This window comes from Spermophilus citellus (genome assembly GCF_964194105.1).
Source record: "Spermophilus citellus genome assembly, chromosome: 5".
Classification (NCBI taxonomy): domain Eukaryota; kingdom Metazoa; phylum Chordata; class Mammalia; order Rodentia; family Sciuridae; genus Spermophilus; species Spermophilus citellus.
Genome location: NC_138186.1, coordinates 55,540,521 through 55,563,120, shown reverse-complemented (window position 1 = coordinate 55,563,120; position 22,600 = coordinate 55,540,521). Strand labels below are relative to the sequence as shown.

At 39.9% G+C, this 22,600-nt stretch overlaps 1 protein-coding gene across 5 annotated transcripts in view; it reads left to right on the top strand.

The window, feature by feature from the left end:
• KIF6 (kinesin family member 6) overlaps nucleotides 1-22,600 on the top strand; it is a 400,202-nt gene that overhangs the window by 211,942 nt on the left and 165,660 nt on the right. For 4 of the 5 annotated variants that reach the window (XM_081295096.1, XM_081295095.1, XM_081295094.1 and 1 more), the window contains exon 13: nucleotides 1,957-2,172. The exons of the other annotated variant lie outside the window; for it this stretch is intronic. In XM_081295096.1, coding sequence (XP_081151222.1) covers nucleotides 1,957-2,172 — 216 coding nt within the window. The remainder of the gene's footprint in view (nucleotides 1-1,956; nucleotides 2,173-22,600) is intronic. 5 annotated transcript variants of the gene reach the window in all.

Below are 22,600 nucleotides of genomic sequence, written 5' to 3'. Positions count from 1 at the left end.
ATCTGGGGTCCTGAGAGTGGTGGTGGTCCCTGGGACATGAGCTGCTCCTAGTTGCATACTAGGTGGTTACTTCTAAAGAGCCCCTGGTGGCGGGTTAGACCTCAGGACTCCCTGAGATTTCTTCAGTATTCCTTCTTGTTTTATCTTTCAAGCTTCTTATAAAAGACTTGACATTTTCATGACGTTTTCAGCATTTAAACACACACAGGAAATAATTTTGGTCAGTTCATTATAAGCAGATATTTTTTGCTCATTTTTAAAATTTTCTAAAGATACTTTAGCTTCAGCTATTGTGCAAAATGCATAAAAGTAATCTATGTAAAGAAAATCCAGAAATAAAGAGGTAAAAACAAACCAAATACAAAGTAAGTCTGCTGCCTGATTAACTTCAGTCTTTAATTTTAGTTGAGCATTAGCAGACCCCGTATGTCAGATTCAAGTAAGTTTTAGCTGCTTTATTATTCAGCCAGTAACAGTAGGTTCAACTGTGAATTACACCCCCACATGAGCCCTTGTCTGTGAGTGCTGTCCACAAATGTTGTCACCCTTGCATTCCTTTCCCTCTCTCTTACCCCATCCATCTCCAGGGATGGTCTCAGCCTGGACCTCAGTCCTGGCCTCAGCCCCAGTCTGAGCTCTGCTTCTTTTCCTGGCCCTGATCCTAGTCCAGGATCTTCTCTCCTAAATACTCCTACCAACTTCTTAATCCGCTTCATGACTTATGAATGTCTGTGCCTATAGGAGGGATGAAATGAGATATGACAAAGAGGGAACAGGCCAGGCTTGTTCATATACATTTATTTTTTAAAGAGAATGAGAGAGAAAGAGAGACATACATCATCTCCCTTCTTCACTGTGGTGAATCTGGGTACCACTATTCACATGGGGCTACACTAGATTCTTTACTGAATAATTCAGAGTTTCCACCATCTGAGTCTCATATTCAAAATGATGGTGTGTATGCTGTCAGAGTGGACAGAATACTGATCTTGAATCCATACTTGGATTGAAATCCTAGCTCTTCTTTTATTAGCTGTATGACTACTTGATGAAGCTGTTTCCTATCCTTCAGGAGCAGGAGCGTAAGACCTGCCCTGTCAATCTCACTGCGCTGAGCAAAACCAGAATGTGCCCAGGCATTGTAGAGCATCCCATAATGGAAGCTGTGCTGAGGTAAACAGTAAGTAAAATCAGAAGAAGGAAAAACAACAGCTAAGATTTAATCATCTCAAAACTTACGTTCATCAAAGGCTGAAAACCAATAAAGGCTCTTGATGCATCACAGTTACCCAGTCGGGTTTGGAGGATGTTTTCTTATCTGTCTTTGTAGACCCAGAAGGCTCAGATTGTGACAGGTGTGAGAAAGACACTATTTCCCATGGGAGTAGGTGGGGGTAGATTATACTGGAGATCAACAAAAGATAGTAGTGCTGTCAAAGTGACCACCAACAACATGAATGTCCATAGTGGGAGTTACAAGGTTCCATTTCAGTGACATCATCCGTTTGAACAAGCCCCAGACACACCTTCACAAAGTATAAAACAAGGTGGTACTGAATCACAGCTCAGCCAAAGAGGGGAATCTTCCCAGATAAAAGACCTATATACTCACAGATATATGCACAGCTTCACTGCCTAGTACAAGTAAAGTATTCACTTTACTTTTTATTAACTCTTTCATAAAAAATCTAAGACATCTGATTTAAACTAAGAACATTTTGAAAAACATTGAGTTTGCTAATTTTTCACCTCGTAGTGTCATGGTAGAAGACTAATAGCCTCCTTATTGTCCACAACTGTGTAGTAGGAATTTGGAAAGTTAAAATCTTCCTTTAGTCAATCTTTACCATGTGTTCAGGAGCAAGTGGTTTGGGGACTATTAACTGCATTTGGATCATTTGTATTTTGATCATTATAATCTAGGATGAGTCATTTATTCCTTAAGTCAAATTTCAGATATTTTAGTCAACATGTTAAAAAAGGAAAAGAAGAAAACTCAGGATGCTCTCCACTTCTCTAGTGTGGACAGAGGTGAAATCAGACTCATCCAGAGCTCACCCTTCCCACCTGGAAACCCAGAAGGTCAGAGGACATCACTGTTCTCAGCCCCGACACAGTCCCAGGATTGCAGCATGCTCGGGAACAGATCCAGTTTGCTCCACAAAAAATCAGGTCAGTTGATTAAATGTCTAGTGTTTTTCATGGCCTCTACTGGGTTTCAGTGTAGTTGTAAATGTGCAAGGACGAAGACACTAACAATGTATTTTTCTAACAAATCTATTTTTAATTGATTTAAAAAAAATAAATGACAGCGGAATGCATTATAATTCTTATTAAACATATACAGCAAAATTGTTCATATTTCTGGTTGTATATAAAATATGTTGACACCAATTCGTGTCTTCACACATGTACTTTGGATAATGATGTCTATCAAATTCCACCATCCTTGATAATCCCCTGTCCCTACCCTTAATCTCTTAAATACTAGTTTCCCAAATTAATTTCCCCAAATCTCTTAAATACTAGTTTCCCAAATTAATGGCTGAACTGAGAAAAACAAAGTATGAATTTTCATAGCATTCAAAGGTAGAACTGGAAAGGTCCAGAGTAGAAAAGTGAACTTTAGAGACAGGAAAGAAAAACCTTCCTCTGCCCTTAAGAAGGAACAAGGAAGATCAAATGTCACATTAATAACAAGATGATGTCATGTTTATTACTAAATCCAAATGAGCCATCTACAGCAAAACAATTTTAAAGTAAAAAAAAAAATTAAAGTATTTAAAGTTTTATCACAACCTTAAAGAGCAATAAATTAGCAAAATGACTGGACCAACTCAGAAACATCTTCCCCTTTTTTAGCTTTTGGTACTGCTAGTACAGAACCTTCCAGAAGCCCAGGCCTGTTTGTGTATGTTTCCCCTTGTTAGACCAGCATGGCATGATGTAGTCATGTGACTGGTGCCTTGTCCAGGGTATGGAAGAATCAGAAGTGTGGTGTATACTGGGAAAAATGGTGAAATTTTCCCTTTTTGGCAACATGTTAACATTTTCTGTGCAAACATTTGTTGGAATGTACTACCTGATATGTGTGGCTTCCTCAAGGATCTAGCCTGGGAACCACCAGAGTATGGTGTTCATTAAGAAGCATGTGCGCTTTAATTAATAAAGACAACTTGGAGAAGTGTGGAGATATATTTTGTGATATCACATTCCTGTAGCTCTTAATTCCAAATCTCCCTGCATTAAATAGTTCTTCAACAACACAGTACAATGAATTCAAATCCAGGAAAACAAAGATACCATTTATCATGATGGCAGCAGAAATGAAAATCGCTGATTCCTTTCTGTGACTGTTTTCTATTCAGCTTTGCTCTATTTATTATAGATAGCAGCTGGGTGGGGAAAAGGGGAGCTGTCTGCATTGGTGAACTCTTACCCATCCATTTATTCATTCCTCTTTAATTCAACATATTATCGAGCACATACTTTGTCCTAGGCACAATGTTAATTATTATTACAGCCAAAGCTTACATAGGCCTTATATACCAGGTACTATGTTAAATCCTCTGCTTGAATTATTTACCTACATATTACAGATGAGAACATACATAGACAAACACAAGTTCTGACCTCAGAGTGCTTACAGAGTGACACAGGAAGAGTCACTCAACAATTGATTACAGAATTATATTTCTGTATTAGCAGGGAGCACATGCCAGGGACCTTACATGCAGTAAAGACTAGAAAGATCCAAAAGGGGAGTGAGGGTAAATGTGTGAGTGGAAGGAATCTTGGAAGGAAAAGGAATCAGTTGCATGAACAGCTTTGAAGGCCTTTGTAGTGAAAAGGAACATTTTAGGAATCCAAAAAGCCAGATAAGGTTGGTATCTGGGGGATGAGTGAGAGCCTGGGGAGGCAAATTGATTGACATGTGCTGAGCAGATCGACACTAAGACCACATGACCATAAGGGAACATTGTAGTAGTTTAGGCCAAAGGATAGGGATGATGAGAGAGGTGAGGTAGCAGAAGCATTTAGGAAGTCGAGTGGACACAGCTTTGTTGCTCACAGGATGTGGAGGGTGAGAGTGAGGACTGGCCCCCAGGTCGCACAGTAGCTGGTGAGACTTGTCACAGCAATAAGGAATAGTGAGTGCCTCCCGTGGTTCTATGACAGTCAGCATTGTTGGCCATTGAGATCATGGCATGGGCACCTCTGCTGCGGGAACCCAGAAAAAATAGGACCCCAAAATGTGATGCTCTGCCATGCTGCTTACTTTGAACTGAAGGCCATCAGAAGGGCCTCGGAAGCAAACTCTCTATCCAACCTTCTCCTAATCTTCTTTCTCCTACTCTTTTTTCTCCCCTAATACAGGCCACAAAAATGAGAACTCCTCTCCCCTAAAACCAGCCACAAAATCTAGAAATACTATCTCTCCACCCTGCACCTTTTTTGGCCATAAAGAAATTCTCTGACCTACCCTGTCTGATAGTGTATCATAAGACCCTCATTCCAGAAGGTCCTGCCCTGTCCTGGGAGGAAGAAATGACACACAGAAGAGTCCAAGGAGAAGCCAAACAGATAGGCTTTGCTGAATTTCCCCCATTCATTTTATTGCATTAGATCATAACATTTTCCCAATCACTTTTCTAAATGGTGTCATTAAACCTAAGCATAAAAATAGAGTTTTCCCCCAGGTCTTTGTTTCCATTCTGAAGGCTGCCATATTATATAACATTTGATTAAATAAGTCTGCTTTGCTTTTCTCTTGTTGATTAGTCTTTTGTCACAGGGGTGTTCCTTATGATGAGTAAGGAAAGGTATCGGACCTTCTTGCCCCTGCTTTGCTGAAATTAAAGGTCATGATCAGTACCCCATGGCTCATGATGGAAGGATCTCTGTTTCCTGGCCTTTTCGAAACACATACTCCATTCTGCCTGTGCAGAAATGGCCTCAGACATCTCTGCCCAGCCCTTGTTGTGAGCCAGACCTTTTCGATTTCGATTTCTTCTCATCCACACCATCCCTTTCTCGTAATTCTTCTCCCCACAGCATCTCATAATCCTTCCCCTTCCTTGTAATTACAGTCAATTTTTTCAGGAACTCTTTTCTTCCCTGGATACTGCTATTGAGACAGACTATAGTTTTATTTGGAGAATAAATAAAATTTACTTAAATAGAAAATTGCTGAAAAAATAATGGAAATTGTTTGTAAAGTCCAAGTACAAATGAGGTAAAAGTTTTGGAGCAGAGCCTTATATTTGAAAGGTTTTTGAGTTGTTTTAACCGTCATTGGATACAGTTCTAGCAATAACTTTAAATAGGATTAGGCTCACAAATGGACTGATAATGATCTAACCATTTGGGGAAGGGATTGATGGGAGATTGACTACTTTTTTGGCAAAACTACAAATGGAATGAAAACTGTTGCTGATGAATTGATGCTGCAGAGCAACAAGTTGTGGGATCGCTTCTTACCCTATTAAGATTCTAGGAGCTGATTTTATTTTATTTGTTTATTTATTTTATTATTGCAATGTTTTATATATGAGAAGCTCACGTGAACTAAAGCAAATACAAGAAAAATTAATAAGCCTAGTGTTTTGAAAGTTTTTGTCTTAGGTAGGTGTTGTCGGTTTCTATGATTGGTCCCTGGGGCTGTTTCTTATGCAGAGAGCGTGTAAATCTCACCATCTCTCAAATTGTTGTGAAACTATCTCCCCCTCCACCAACCCTCCTCTTCTTCCATTCACCTCCACTTGATGCTGAAAATAAGTCCTTTCTAATCAGAAAATGAAACTGAATTTAGGGTTCACTAGAGAGCCCTGTAGGTTGAGTCATTGTCCAGCAGCCTGCCAAGGCGGAGCAAGGTCAGGGGCTTTGGGGCCTTTGGTTGTTGTTTTGAAGGTTCAAAGTCTGTGTTGGTTTCATTGAAATAAAGAGGAGGATTGTTCAGCTCCACAGTTTGAGAAGAATCATATTGTTCTGTTTAAAATAAGACAAGTTTTAAGGTTAGGTTGGTTTGGGTTTTTTTGTGTGTCTTATTTTCTGTTTTAGATCTCTGTGTTCCAAATAGTCACCAGGAACCAGTCGGGATTCCAAAGGCCCCACCACTCAGCACATCCTTTAGCTGCTTGAGAAGCTAACAGAACCCACTCACCACGGTTCATGTTGCTGTCATTTTAAAGATGGGGGTGGAACTCAGTGGAAGAGCACTTGCCTAGCATGCATGAGACTCTGGGTTCCAGCCCTAGACCATGAAAAGAAAAATCAAGTAAATTAATTGCAAAAACATACCCTTGAGGCTCCAGACCCTATTCTCTTGTTCTGTGAGATTCTTTGAATTCCCACTATGTGCATGGAAGGTCCAGGGTATGCTGTGGGCTGTACCAAGGTGAACTGAGAGTGTCTCTGACTCAGGGAACTCACAGTTAAATAGTGGCGACTGGCTTTGTACCCAAACAGCAGAGAATAAAATAAGTTGCTTTAAGCAGAAGCTAGAAGAAATATTTTGGGAATTCAAAGGAAAATGGAAGAAATTTATTTTATTTTAATTCTTTTGTAATTTATTGATGCGTTATGATTGTACACAATAGTGGGATCTGTTGTTCTGTATTCTGATGTGCGCACGATACAACTATATCATTTGGCCAATATCATTCCCCAGATTTCTCCTGTACCTTCCCTCCTCCCTCACTAGGTCCTTTTCCTCTTCTCTACTGATCTCCCTTTGATTTCCTTGAGTTCCCCCCACCTTTCTCTTCTTTTTCTTCTTTAGCTTCCACATGTGACAGAAAACATAAAACCCTTGCTTTTCTGAGTTTGGTTTATTCAATTAACATAAAATTGTCAAGTTCCATCCATTTTCCTACAGATTTCTTCATTATGCTGAATAAAACTCCACATTTTCTTTATTCATTTACACATTGATGGACACCTAGACTAGTTCCATAGTTTGACTATTGTGAATTGTGCTACTCCAAACTTGGGTATCGTGCTTGTATGGTGACTTTAATCCTTTAGAGTGAATACTGAGGAGTGGCACAGCTGGGTCATATGGTGGTTCCATTCCTAGTCTTTCGCAGAACTTCCTCATCCATTTCCATAGGAGTTGTACTAATTTACAGTCCCACCGCAGTGTCAAAGTGTTCCTTCTTCTCTGCGTCTTCTCCAGCATTTATTAATGTTTATATTCTTGATGGCTGCCATTCTGACTGGAGTGAGATGAATCTCAATGTAGTTTTTATTTTCATTTTCCTGATTGCTAATTTCATTTCCCTAATCCCCTAATTCCCTAATTGCTAATGATGATGAACATTTTCCATGTATTTGTTGGCATTTTGTAGTTCTTCTTTTGAGAAGTATCTGTTCAGTTCATTTATGCATTTATTAATTGGGTTATGTGACTTTTGGTGTTAAGTTTTTTGGGGTTCTTTATATAATCTGGATATTAGATATATATGTTCTGGATATATTAATCTAGAGGAGCTAGCAAAGGTTTTCTCCCATTCTGTGGGTTCTCTTCACATTCTTATTTCCTTGCTGTGCAGAAGCTTTTTAATTTGATGCCATCCCATTTATTAGTTCTTGGTTTATTATTTCCTGAGCTTTAGGAGTCCTATTGAGAAAGTCATTGTCTTTGCCAATATGTTGGAGTGTTGGTGCTACGTTTTCTTCTAGGAGTTGCATAGTTTCTGGTTTGATTCCTAGGACCTTAATCCATTTGAATTGACTTTTGTGCAGTGTAGAGAGAAGGATCTGGTCTTACTCTTCTCCATATGGATAACCAGTTGTCCTAGCACCATTTGTTTAAAAGGCTGTCTTTTCTCTAACAGGGTTTTTGGCACCTTTGTCAAGGATCAGATGACTGTATCTGTGTTTGTCTCTGCTTTCTATTCTGTCTCATTGGTCTATGTGTCTGTTTTTATGCTAGGACCATGCGGTTTTTGTTACTATGGCTCTTTAGGATAATTTGAAGTCAGGTACTGTGATGCCTGCAGCATTGCTTTTTTTGGCTTAGACTTGCCTTAGCTATTCTGGGCCTTTTATTCTTCCAAATGAGTTTTATGACTGTTTTTTCTAACTCTGTGAAAAATGTAATTGGTATTTTGATGGAGACTACATTGAATTTGTATATTGCTTTTGGCAATGTGGCCATTTTAACTATTAATTCTGCCTATTGATGAACGCAAGAGGTCTTTCTATCCTCTAAGGTCTTCTTCAATTTATTTCTTCAGATTTACTCTCAGGTATCTCTTTTTAGGCTATTGTGAATAGGATAGTTTTCCTGATTTCTTTCTCAGCTGATTCATTGCTGGTGTTAATTTTTGTACATTGACTCTCTAACCTGCTACATTGCTGAGTTTGGCTGGTTCTAGTGGTCTTCAGGTGCAGCATCTTGGCTCGTCTAAGTATAGGATTATGTCATCTGCAAACAATAATTGACTTCTTCCTTTTCTATTTTTATCCCTTTTATTTCAAGAAGGGAAGGACTTTAATCAGCAGGTCGGGAAAAGTGTGACCCAGCAGGTGACATGGAAGTTCAGTCTCCAAGGACTGGTAGAATTCAGACATTCAAATGTGGACTATTCCATAATATTTAAGTCTTAAAGAATAATGTGAGCACTTGTATGTCTTCTTTCAAAAAAAATGTCTGTTCAGATTTCTTGCCCATTTTTTTATCCATGTGTTTTCTTTTTGTGGATTTAAATTCTTCATAAATTTTAGATATTAATCCTTTATCAGAAGTATTGTTTGAAAATGTTTCCTCACCATCCAGAGATTGCCCCTTTACTTTTATTATTTCCTTCATTGTGCAAAAGTTTTTTTTATTTTGATATAATCCCATTTGTCTACATTTTTCTATTTTGGGGTTTGTTATTGTTGTTGTTGTTGTTTATTGCGTGTGTGTGTGAGGGATGTACCAAGGATTGAACTCAGTGACACTTGACCACTGAGCCACATCCCCAGCCCTATTTTGTATTTAATTTAGAGACAGGGTCTCACTCAGTTGCTTACTGCCTCACTTTTGCTGAGGTTGGCTTTGAACTCGTGATCCTCCTGCCTCAGCCTCCTGAGCCACTGAGATTAAAGGCATGTGCCACAAAGCCTGGCCATTTGGAGTTTTTTACCTGTACTTTTGGAGTCAAATCTAAAAAAAAAAAAAAATTGCCCAAACTAATGTCATGTTTTCCCCCTACCTCTTCTTCTAATAGTTTTATAGTCCCAGATCTTATATTTAATTCATTTTTTTTCACATTTTTTTATTGATTGACAAAACATTACAGAGCTCATGATATATCATCTTTCATACATTTGACTCAATTGGGTTTTGAACTCCCATTTTTACCCCAAATACAGATTGCAGAATCACATCTGTTACACACTCACATTTTTACATAATGGCATATTAGTGACTGTTGTATTCTGCCACCATTCCTATCCCCTACTATATTTAATTCATTTTTAATTGATTTGTGTATTTGGTGGTGAGAGCAGAGTCCAATTTCTTTCTTCTGAATAGCAGTTTTCCCAATACTATTAACTAAAGACACTGTCCTTTCCCATTGGGTATCCTTGACATCTCTGTCAAAAATCTATTGACCATAGGTGGGTAGGCTCATTTCTGGGCTCTTATTGTGTTTCATTTGTGGATGAGTCTACTTTTATGCCAGTACCATGCTGTTCTAATTACTATGGCTCTGTAGTAGGGTTTGAACAGATAATATGATGCCTCCAGTTTTGTTCTTTGGGGTTCATGTTTGCCTTTTAGAGCTTTTTGTGGCTCCATATGAATTTTAGGATTATTTTTCTATTTCTATGAAAAATGATCTTGGAATTTTGCAAAGGATTGCATTGAATCTGTAGATCATTTTGGGTAGAATAGATATTTTAACAATATTTATTATTTCAATCCATCATAAAGGAAAGAAGCTCAACATCACTGATCATTAGGGCAATGCAAATTAGAAACCACAATAATATATCACCTCACACTTGTCAGACTGTGTATTACCAAGAAGATGAAAGATAACAAATGTTTACAAGGAAATGGAGAGAAGGGAATCCTGTACCCTGTTGGTGGGAACATAAATTGTGCAGCAGTAATGGAAAACTGTTTGGAGGCTCCTCAAAAAACTAAAAATAGGATTACCATAGGACCCAGAAGTCCTACTTCTGGATATTTACCAAAAGATTCAAAATTAGTTTGTCAAAGAGATATCTGAACTCCCACATTCTTTATAGCACTGTTCACAGTAGCCAATATATAGAATCAATTTAGGTGTCCCTAAATAGGTGAATGGATAAGGAAAATACTCTTGTACATGTAAGAAAAACTAATAATTGCCTCTACCCATCTTAGTTCTTGGGTTGGATCTTCAGCTGAAATCTAGGAAACAAATTAGCACAAGATAAATTAGCAAGAGAGCTACATACAAGTTTCATTACTTTGTATATGTACCTGGGGACCCTCACAAGGGAGTAAATATCTGAAGAAATGGCTAAAACAGAAAGATTGTATGCTTTTTATACGAAGAATAATAAATTTATGAAGAAATGGCAGAACAAAGTGATCTGGGCTTGGAGTGGTGAATTCTAGGGGAGTCTCTAGGAAACACATGGGGAACACAAAGCTAGTGGAAGATAAGTGTTATTTTAGTGAGTTTATGTTGCGTTTCTCACAAGTAAAACTCTCAGGGTCACTCTAGGTGAACTGGCTGCACGAAATAATCACACAAGAGACAGAGATCCCTTTTTCTTTGGGTCCTGTGACGGTTCCTCTGACCTGAGGGGTCCGTGAAAAGAGAAAGACCATGTGCTGAACCCTTTTATTGGAGAGAAACCATTCAAATGAAGCAAGGGGTCAGGTTTCAGGAAGTTGAATCTAGCTTCATGGTGTCTGCTGTCAGCAGGTTGACTGACATGTAGGAAGGCCACACCCAAGGGCAGAGCAAGAAGGGGACACACAAAGGGCATTTCCATGGAACATTCTATTCCAACCAAAGCAAAGGGGTAGGATTACAAAAAAATAGGTGAGTTAGCTCCACCCCAGGGGTATGCCTGCTCAGAAGACTGGCCTTGCTATCCAAGGGGGGGTTGGGGGGTGAGAATACCAAGTCACAAGTCATGGCACTACAATGCCAGACTACAGTGATCTTTCAGATCCCCGTGGTGCATCAGGACTGGAAGGCATGGTAACTCAGTGTGGCTCCCCACAGGTCATTTATTCAAATCCACTGCAGCAACAATTCCAGTCTCCAATTATATAGTCCACTTTGTAGCCATGGTACAGAGAAGGAACCTCTCCCAGAGGGATCTTTTTATATTGCTACCAGGGATTTAACTCAGGGTCAGTTGGCCACTGAGCCACATCCTCAGCCTTACTTTGTATTTTATTTAGAGACAGGGTCTCACTGAGTTGCTTAGCACCTCACTATTGCTGAGGCTGGCTTTGAACTCGAGATCCTTCTGTCTTGACCTCCTGAGCCACTAGGATTACAGGCACCTGGTGCACCATGGCGCCTGGCGAGAGGAATCTTTATGGACTGGTATCTGTAGGAAAATGTCAATCAAAGAGCCCTTTCTGCAACTACTGTTTCTCCAGTGATTTTAGCCTGAAATAATCAAAATACCAATTCAGCATATTTTGAAGTAGATCACCCTTAACTCCTTCAATATACTATAAAATACTATTCAACCTTTGAAAAATAAATTTTGCCATTGGAGACAACATGGATGCAATTGAAGAACATTATGCTAAATGAAATAAGCTAGGCACAGAAAGATAAACATTGTATGATTCTCATCTGTGGAATCTGAAGCAATCAAAATCAAAGAAGCGGAAAATAGAATGGTGGCTACCAAAGTCTGAGGATGGAAGGATGGAGAATTGATGGTTGAGGGTATAAAGCCTCAATTAAGCAAAGGGAATAAGTTTTCTCTTACTTTGAAATATATTACACAGTATCATAAATACAATAAATAATAAGATACATTTCAAAACGGCCCAGAGTAAATTTCAAATCTTCTCACCACAAAAAAAATGCTAAGTATTGGAGGTGATGGATATGTTAATTAACTTAATTATTCTATTTTGTATTCATAAATCATAGCATCACTATGTACCTCATGAATATATACCATTATAATTTATCTATTTATAATTTTTAAAAGTTATAAAGCAGAATAATGAGAGTGAAGTCTTAGCGACAGGAAAACAAGGAAAAGCTATGTAAGGCTGATGGGGTTATCTGTTTAGCTGTGGCCTTGGAGGTGCACAGGAAGTCAAAAGAAATAAGTCCAGAAAAATGAGTGGGAAATTAATTGCTGGGGTGGTTGCTTCCAGGAGAGGGAATAGAGGCATGAAGGGGAACTTCCCCTTTTAATTTTATATGTTTGCATATTATTTTAATTTTTTACTTTTTTTATTGAACAAGGGTTGCATGTTACAGAAATCCTTAAAATGCTACACCAGAAAATTGTCTTCACTGAGCGGTGAGGGAGCAACCAAAGCAGAAGTGGGTCTGGTCAGGGTTGTGCTCTAGGGTGGCATTTATATTAGATATGAGGAGGCTGGAGACCAAGTAAGTAATTTAGGAAATAGCTTAATAGATTGGGGATGAAGTTCTGGAAAAGAGGAGAGGAACATGAAGAGAGATTAGAGAGGGAGGCCACAGCAGCTCTTCATGGCATGAAGGACAGCTCTGCTTCGTCCCCTCTTCCCAGTTCCCTAAGTCTGAAGATGCAGCCGCAGGCCCAGGTAGGAGAATAAGGGAGCACCCAACGGATGCTGCTTTAAACCTTGAGTCAAAGGATTGCTGTTGAGACCAAAACCACTGTTCACAAATCTTGACACTCCCAATCCTACACTAAATCCAAGAGAAAAGCTCAGGGAGAACTCAGGACGCAGAACTCACCCATAAAACAACCAGAGAAACAGAATAAAAATTAGATTGTTTCTAAGGTCCTTTCCAGCTCAATGTGGGTAGGCCTCAGGCCTAGACACCAACCTCTGCTTTTAGAATCTCCCAGGATCTATCTCCCCTGACCACACTCTGACCTTTGCATTCCCCATAAATGCAATTAAAGAAACAACGAATGGATGATTGCCTTCTCCACAGGGCTGTAGCTACTTGTCTTTCTACAGGGCACAGTCCTGACCAAGTAGTTAGACACACACAGCTTTGCATCCCTCCTATTTGAATGGTCTGTAGAGTAGATGAAATGAATAAATGACACCTGAAAACCAAAGGAGAGAGGAAGAGGGAGTGAGCAGGCACACACGAGGGAGCAAGCACACAGGCGTCTGCTTTCAGGTCCAAAATCAAGGCTCACACCACTTCCAAATGTTCGTTTTATCCCACAGATTTTGTGATCCCAATAAGATCTTCAGAGGTATAAAGGTCAATGTGTCTTTTAAAATAAAGTAGTTTATCTACAATAGGCTCAAATCCTAGCATTTGGTTCATGGTTCACCCATGAACACCCATGTGCCTGCTGGTTATCTGTCTGTCTATCTATCTATCTATCTATCTATCTTTCATCTGTCTGCTGATGTACTTAACAGTCTCTCCATTCATCTGTATATCTACCTATAAGTCTATTTTGGAAGTCACCATCTGTGAGACCTCCAGCATTTTTCATCTAGTGGGGAGATAAATAGGTAGAGCTGTCTTTTAGTATAATGAAAGCTCAATAAGAGGGCCTGCACAGTTAAGTAGTCTAGACAGCCATCAATTCCATATTCTTTGAGGAAAAAAAAGGTATGATCAGAAGGGGAAACAGATTCCAAACTTGTAGAGGATTCAAAGAACTAGAGGTATCAAAGAGGCAGAAAGTAGCTGGATAAAATGGATACCTGTTCCTTTTGGGCATTAAATTTGCCCAGTCCAACAGCTGGGTCAGACATACAGAGGAAGACCATAAAGCTGATTGGTGTTCAGGTGATCCATGAAAGCAAGGAAATGACTTGAAGGGAGGCCCACTGATGATAGAGAGGAGAAGGTAGAGGAAGACAGAGGCGGCGGAATGAGCCTGAAAGGGAAAGAGTTGCTTGTATTGCATTGTTTATTTGTTTACATCAGCATGCATGAATATTTTTCTGGAATCCAGGAGAAAGCAGGTGGAATGCAAATCAACATCCTCCTCTCTCCACCTGGTTGTAGAAGGAATTAGATACCCATTTTTCCACCCTGCCCTGAAGTTTTGAGTGGAAGAATGTATTTATATTCAGGTCTGTCCATAAAGTAGGTTGGTATTGCCTGTTCAAGCAGATGAGTTCTTCAGATAGGAGGGACACCTTTGAAGTTCCTTTCAAGAACTGCTGAGGAGGGCACTATGCTTCGATCTGGTAGAAACCCTCCCCCCCACCCCACCAATCCTGGAGGCCAGTTGCCCAGAGTCATTTTCTTCTATGCAACAAAAAAAGCTGATGGTTCTAGGCACGAGAACCATCTTTTGGCTCAGGGATAAAAGATGGTGAACATTAAGACTGAGTCAGAACACAGACAGTTTTCATTTTTTGTTAAACATTATATTTAAAAATTACAGTGTCTGTTAGTGACTTTGAGCCCAGGTTTAATTTTCTCATATAAAAGTGAGCTGGATTCCCAGGAGCAGAGTGTGAGCTGGATGTTCACTGAGGTGCATCCCTGGAACCCACCCCTGTGGAGTGAGGGGCAGACTCTGACTTGGAGGAAGGAGAAGATGAACTGTGTTACAGCCTTGAAAGATGACGGAGGCCTCAGGTGACCTGACAAGGGGCTCTGGAGCTGGGCCAGCCTTTTAGAGTTTCCTGAGTTGAAGAAGGCCACAGGGCCTTGCTCCCCTCCTGACGATCCGTCTCTGGATGGGCCTTCCCCTGTAAGGAGCATGGTTTTCTGAGAGGTGGTCATTTTGTTTTTCTTGGTTTTTGTTTGTTTGTTTCTTTGTTCAGCTGAGAAAAAAAAGGGGCTTACTGTGAGGGATTAACTCTAAATTGCTCCCAGTGGCTGAGAAGTCCTTTATTCTCTCATATCACAGTACCTACTGTTTTCCAGGATTTCAAAAAACACCAGTATAATCCATAATTTAGCTGAATTACATAACTTTATAGCCCATAATGTAACTCCACAGTAACATGACCCATAAAATGAATGAATATAGGAATTGCATAATCTATTCACTATTTTAACGTTATTTTTATGATGTGATATATTCTACAGGAGGACCTTCGGATGCAAGGTCATAAGCCCTGTCACCCTGATAGGGAACAGAGGTCTTTCTCTCTTACAAGTGCACATTGTTGTGTGTATGCATGTGCACACATGCACAGTCATACACATCCACACACACATTCAAACAATATGTGTGCACACAAATACACACACAGAGTCTTGCCAAGACTTTGAAAATAAAACCACATCCTTTCATCCATCACTTATTTACTCTAGAAGCTGAAGTACTGTGCTGCTCTACATGAGATGGAAAATTTAAGATGTAAGAAAATATAAGATTGTCCTACAGAAGCTCCAGGAGGCACAAAGGACTATCCTTAGCTGTGGGAGCTGTGGCTCCTATGAACTCATTGAACAGAAGCTCATTGAACTTAAGCTGGTGCCAGTACTGTGCAGGGTGTTAGATTACAGTGCGAATGAGACAAGGAAACTTCTCAAAGCAAAGGCATGGAGGTGTGGGACACACAGCAGGTGTGTGACATTGCAGGCATTAGATTGTAGGATTTGTGTGAATAGGATGGTATTCCATGAGAAATAGAACTGAAGAGGGACCAGCTCATGAGAAGCTTAAAAGCTAGCCTTCCAAATTTAGAACTTTATTCTCTTGTCTGTGGGGAGCCATTATGACTCTTTACAGAAAAGTAACATGGGCAGATATCTGTTTCAGAAACATTACTGTTAGCAGTGCACACGAGTAAATTGGAAACAGGAGAGAAAAGAGATAAGATATTGTAGTACAATCAAGCTAAGAAATTATAAGGACCTGAACCAAGTCAGCCACAGAAGCAATTGAGCAGATGAGACAAGCATTTGTGCTACTGATTAGAATGGGGTCAAGATGAACCATCTCCCATCACACCCAGTTTCTGAGTGGACAGGGTGCCATAAACCAAGGCAGTGAATCCGTGGAAAGAAGCAGGGCTGGAGGGAGAGTTGATTAGTTAAATTGTTGATACGACGTGAATGATCATGAGATGGGATTATCTAAAGTACAGACTTATAGCTTTAGTGCTCAAGGCTAGGGGTTAATTTGCAGTATGGATGTATCATTGACTAGTAGCCATGAGAGTGGATAAGGTGGTCCAAGAAGATGCATAGAAAGGAAAAAAGGGGAAGAGGACATAGGCCACTTTCTCTACTGATCCCAATATTGACGAGTAGGAGCAGAAATAGGTTGAGGACAAAGAAGCAGCAAAGGAGGACAGTGTAAGGCAAGAGGAAGTCAAGAGAGAGCAAGATCTCAGCAGCCACATTGAGTTTCAAGCAGACTGTTGCAGTTCATAGATGTTGCAGAGTAGCCAAAGAGACGAGAACTACAGTCTATTGGATTTATGTGGGAAGTGATCCGTAACCTTTTCCAAAGCAGTAGCAAAGAGTATGGGTACAAAAACTCATTTTCCCAGATTCAAGAGGAACAGGTAAATAAGTGGAGATAGAAATGACCATACAGCTCAGTGGAGGTTAAGGAATGCTCAGGCTAGAGTTGTTGGGTGTGAGTTCCTTTGTGGCTGTTGAAGTCATTCAGGATATTGACAAGAAACGGAGTGGGAAGAAAAACTGTGATCCAGAAGCCCCAGTCTGCTTGGGATAGCTGGGAGATTTGTTTACTCCTTGGACCAATGTAGAGCGAGCAGCCTTAAGTCACATCATTGGAGAAAGTGGACAGTGGGACCAAATGTTACAGACCTCAAAGGAGGAAAAGCTTTGACCTTGGTGATGAAAATAAAATAGTGATTTTGAAACAGAATCAAGGTGCCAGAAGATGGCCAACACTGTCTCTGACCTCTGCCACCCACCCCCCACTTGGTATCTACATTGCAGGACCACAAACAGCCTCTCCTCCCCAGGGCTACAGAGAAGACAGCATCCTGAGGGGGAAGCTGGATTTCAGTGAAGGGGAAAACGGAAGGGAAATCAGTTAATGAAAACATTAAGCAAGTGGGAAAGTTTGCAATGAGCTAGGGGTTCCAGAGAGCAGAGTAGGACAGGCTCCCAGGGAGGCTAGAAGGAGAAGGAGAAATGGGTGGGATGAGGTAGGGGTAGGGGTAGGAAGTAGAAAATAACATGGGAGATGACTTTCGTCTGGAGGGGCTTGCCTTTTGTGGTGGCCAGAGATGTCAAGGATGAAAGGCGTAGTAAGATTGATTATCCTTGAGGCTACAGGCCTGGGAAGTGTAGCCGATTCAGTCTCTTACTGGTTTTTTAATGACATGCTTCTGAGCATTCTCTTTGAAATGAACTCTTCCTGGATGAGGTGGTGGGCAGCCATAGAGGAGAAGGTCAACTGGCTTCTAGAACATTTTATTCCCAGTAAAATCACAGGATCCCATGGAAGTTTGGACCAAGGTACTACACCAAAAGGCTTGGGAAGGCATTGGAAACTCTCAGGTAGCGTTTTCCCCAGATTGCTGGGGAAGTGGCCCCCACATGCCTCTCTCTTGATGGAGTCACCTCATTTTTGGCTCCAGGAGCTGCACCAGCTCTCCAGGGGGTGAGGGCACTGACTGGGGCCAGTCTTGCATCGCTAGCAGTAGTTTTGTGGCTTCATAGTCATGGGTCATTCCTCAGGCAGATGTTTATAAACTAGTATTGTATTTCCTAAATTGTACGTTCCTAAATACACCTTCACTCTTCAGAGGCCTCCTCAGAGCCCCCTCTGGAGGTAAGGTACAGACACTAAGGCAAGGGAAATAGGATTGAATCCAGGAGATTCTTTTCCTGGTCTGTTTTAGTTGAGTCAGGCAGAGCTGAGAATCCTTGCACCTCCCATCCGACCATGCTTCCTCTGTGACTTCCCTCTGACCTTGAGGCAATCAGACTTCATCCTATGACTAGAGACAGTAATTGCACTGAACAACAGCATCTGCCTTCCCCCTGGAGTTTGAGAATTCCATCAGCACTTCCTTTATCAAACAGGATATTCTGGGGTTTTATATGAATGAAGAAGAAAATGGTTTCTGTCGATGTGTTCAGTGGGGAATGTATTTTAGAAACCAATAGATGGACCCTGGCTTTATTTGTAGCATGAGACGTGATTTTTATAAAACATCTCAATCGCTGACAACCTCAACCAGAATTCACTGTTCTGTTCCTATAACTGTTAGGTCTAGCTGGTTTTTCTTGCCTATGATTATGATACTAATATTTACTATTACTAAATAATATGCATGTGTGAGAGGGAATGAGGGGGACTAAAAGAAATAAGCCTTTCTCCACTATGCACACAGAAAGCTTGTCTTTTGACTAGAACCGCATTCACTGTCGGGGAAGCCCTCCATCTCCTGGTCTGCCGCTTCTCTAACTCCATCAGCCAAAAAGCTTTGCTTAGAAACGCTTCCTCACTCCTTCTAAATACACTGTAGGCTGACGGGGTCCTCACTTTCTGGTTCCCTAGTTGCTAGTAGTGTGGTATTTGTTGAAGGTTTGCTTCAGTAAATCTATTAAGTTCTTTGTTTTGGGTTATTCTACTTCATTTTGGTGACCAATTTTTTGGGAATCCTACAGCCAACCATTTTCAGAATATCTCGGGCCTAACAGAATTGAGAGTTGTATTGAGCACTGTTCTAACACAGAAGACAGGCTATGGCCTCTGGTGGGGCCACCAGATTTGTCAAAAGAAAATAAAGGAAAGTCAAAGTTGAATTTCAGATAAACAACCAATTTTAACTTTTAGTAGGTCCCATGCAATATTTGGGATATGCTTATACTAAAAAAAAAAAAAGAAAGAAAGAAAGAAAGAAAAGAAAAGAAAGAATCCTCAATTATCTGAAACTCAGACTCATGGGGAATCCTATCTTTTATCTGACACCCCTACTCTTGGGGCTTTTCTTTGTGAGACTGTCTCATTGTAGAGATTCATAGTCACCTTAAGAACCTGTTTCAGAAAAGTAATAGGGAGGTGTATGTAGGTGTATTAGCATGCACAACCTCTGCAGGGCTCTTTTCCTTGTGGGGGACTGGTGGGGGAGAGTAAAGTTGATTTTGATGTCATTTTAGCACCAAACACTAAGGCTTTCAACCTTTTGTCTCTCATTTGTTTCTTCCTATTTGGTAAAAATCCAGGTTTCTGAAACCTGGAGGGAGATGGGTGTTATGGTACATAGCATTTCTCAAAGTTCTGTCAATGCCTGTGCTCTGTGAACACTGGGAAAACATGCCTTTCAATATTACCCGGGAATGTTTTGTGCTAGATGTAGAAATCTCCTGCTACTATTGTGTGTTTCTATTTATTTTTCAGATTTATTGTCAGTGCCTAGTAGTGGCCCAAACTATGGCATGATACACTTCATATTTGTGAATGTGCTCCTAGAACCCAATTGTTTGTATATGGTAATTTTTAGAAGTGAATTTTATAACCAAGACTTTTCATCAAAAATATGACCTATTCCACTGGAATATTTTCAGATTCCCAGAAATGCTCTGAAGTTTCCTAAGCTGGCAACAGAAATATAAGTATTATTTATATTGTTTATTCCATTGAAATATCTGCTACTCTAACTTGACCAGCCATATATTCAGGATAACCAAAGGGTATACTTATGAACTTTTCAAGGCTGCCAGATTTAACTTCCAGAACTTAGTTCTGTATATGATATCAAATGTTTTTGTGAAGTTAACAGATAAACAAAAAGATATTTAGGTAACTCTGTAGTCCCACGGTCACTACATAATGAAAACCAACTCGAGGCTGCCCTGGGATTGCAGGTGATGGGGTCCCTGCAAATATGTGAGTATGTCTACATATTTCTTTGGGGGAGTTTTATTTGCATAGTAACTCAACATTGAACAGTTAAATCGTTTGAGTGGCATTTTGCAGCATCTGAATGGCCTATCCATAAGAGTTTAATAGATATCAGACAATGGTCATTCCAAGATGTGCCCTATAACTCTTATCTAGCCCTTCTGCCCTCTTTACCAAACAGTGATTGATGTGTAAGCACACCTAGTCTTTGAAGGAATATATCATTTTTTTTTTGTTTTCTTTCATGGAAATTTATATTAGTGATCACAGGCTAATACCTGACCTGCCCTTGTCACCAGGTTGTCGTACGGTGCTTCATAGTGTAAGTCCTAGGGTGCTCATTTGCTTTCCTCCACATTATAGTCCAACTCAGTGAAATATGTCACCTCAGTGTTTCACAGTCTACTGATATGAGAAGGAACACTTGATCCTTTTTAACCATTGGCCTGCACTGCTCATCACTTAGATAACAGAGTGACTAAATGACTTGGTAACAGCTGTGTGGGTTTACCACAGACAGACAACATGCACGGCACCCATGTGCACAACTCTCTCATTTTACTGTGCTTTTCTCCTGCCTCCTGTACTGTTCTAGTCTTTGTAGTGTGTACTAAATTAAATGAGTGTCCTGCCATCTTATTGATCCAGAACCATCTAAAAGGTCGATTTGCTGATTCACATGTTAAATTGCAGTTGTTTTCTATTCCATTAAGTCCTAGCAGCTACTGGGTGTGCTAGCATTTCTCTTTGTGGTCTCAGTGAATGCCTTTGACCCACTTGGTTCTGTAAACATAGGCAGGACCAGAGCAGCATTTGGAATGTATGAGATAATGGAAAAGCAATGTCTGCCTAATGTGGGTTCTTTGTGATTTTTTTTCTCACCAAGCCCCAAGATACTTTGCTGATAGTGTCCCACAGGGCAGCAGAGAGGATTTAGCAGTCCATATCCCACTCTGAACTCATCAAGCTCTGTTAAACTGATTGTGTTAGCTTGCATATACAGAAGATAGGCTCTTTTTAAAAATTTTAAAGCAGAAGTAAAAACCTAATTGATTCTCATATTCATTTCATAGCTTCACTGCTCATTACCTCTCTCCACTTTAATTACATATGCAGCGTGAAATAATCAATTCTTGTCATTAGCAAACAGAACCCACAGGACCTCATTATCCCCAAACTCATGGCTTCGATGTTCAGTTAACCATTTCTGTGGAATAGTTGTACTTTATTGAAGATTGACACCAGGTATCTTTCACCCAGTGGAAGCAGGTCACAGTGCCACAGATGGTGTCTATTATGTCCAAAGAGAAGAATTCCCTTCAATCTGTGTAATTTGCTGTCACCAAATCCACTGAAGTTTAAAACAAATACTTATCGGATCCCTGCTGTAACCAGAATTGATTGTAATTCTCTGCTTTCCATCTTTTCCTAATCCCTAATAGTAAAGGCCTCTTATGAGAACCCAGGGTTCTCTGCCCAGAATACCCCTCTTCTTCCCTGAGATTGAGATCACTCAGTGATAGTTTCATTCGGGTAACTGAGATTAACACCTTAAAAAAGCTAAGCTGGAAACAGCCATTGTTCAACCTTAGTGGTAGAACAATGGCCAGCTCCTTTGTCACCTGTGATGAACACAAGTAACTTGAGGAAACACACAGGTTATTTCCTAGAGGCCTGGAAAACAGGCGCTGCAGCCAGCATGGAGGAAGGAGATGAATTTTAGTTTGAAATGTTGCTCCTCTCACCTCCCTCTGCAAACTCCCAAGGCCCCTCCAAGTCAGGTATAGTTGTCACTAAACTGGAAGTTAATTCCCGGGATTACAGAGGTCAGGAAAGAGCAGGACACAACCACAGTCAGCTACTCCCTGGGAATTGACTCAGAAACCCAGGGGTGTTTCAGAGAGACAGAGGTGGCCAGGTGCGATGATTGTGAGATTATTCTGTGTCACAGGTGGCCAAGCATCATAGTTCAGCAAGAAGAATGGCATAGAAAGCTTAATCGTTAATTTCACAGTAACACTTGCAATATCTTTCTTTTAAATGAAAACCTTGCAAATAACACCAAGTTCCTTGACAACACACCCCAATCTCTCAGACCTCTCCTTCTCCCCCAGTAATAACTGTGGGTGTGACATCACTTCCTTTACTTTATTATTATTTATATTTAAATTATATATCATTTTCAAATACATAAATACATTTACTCATGCCTATATAAGTATCTAAGCCATATAAATGTATTGAATTTTTGTAAATATGCTTATATATGAACATATATTTAGATTAAAATATAAATAATACAATGTGAATATATAAATGATATCAATATTTATTGATATTTATAATATAAATACATAATATAAAAATATTAGAACATTTTATATTATAAAATATGCAAATATTTGTTTATTTTATATATAAGTATGGAACATTATTTCTACATTTATAATATATACAACATAGTTTTTCTTTATGTATACATCCATAGAAGATCTATAGCAGCATTTTATGTGAATGTAGTTGTGTATTTTTTCATAAATTCATTGACTTTATTTTCAGCAGTAGTTTGAATGCCTGTTCTGAACTGGAGCTATTCTCGTTGCCAGCAGCTAAACCCAATGAAACAAAGACCCTTGGCCAC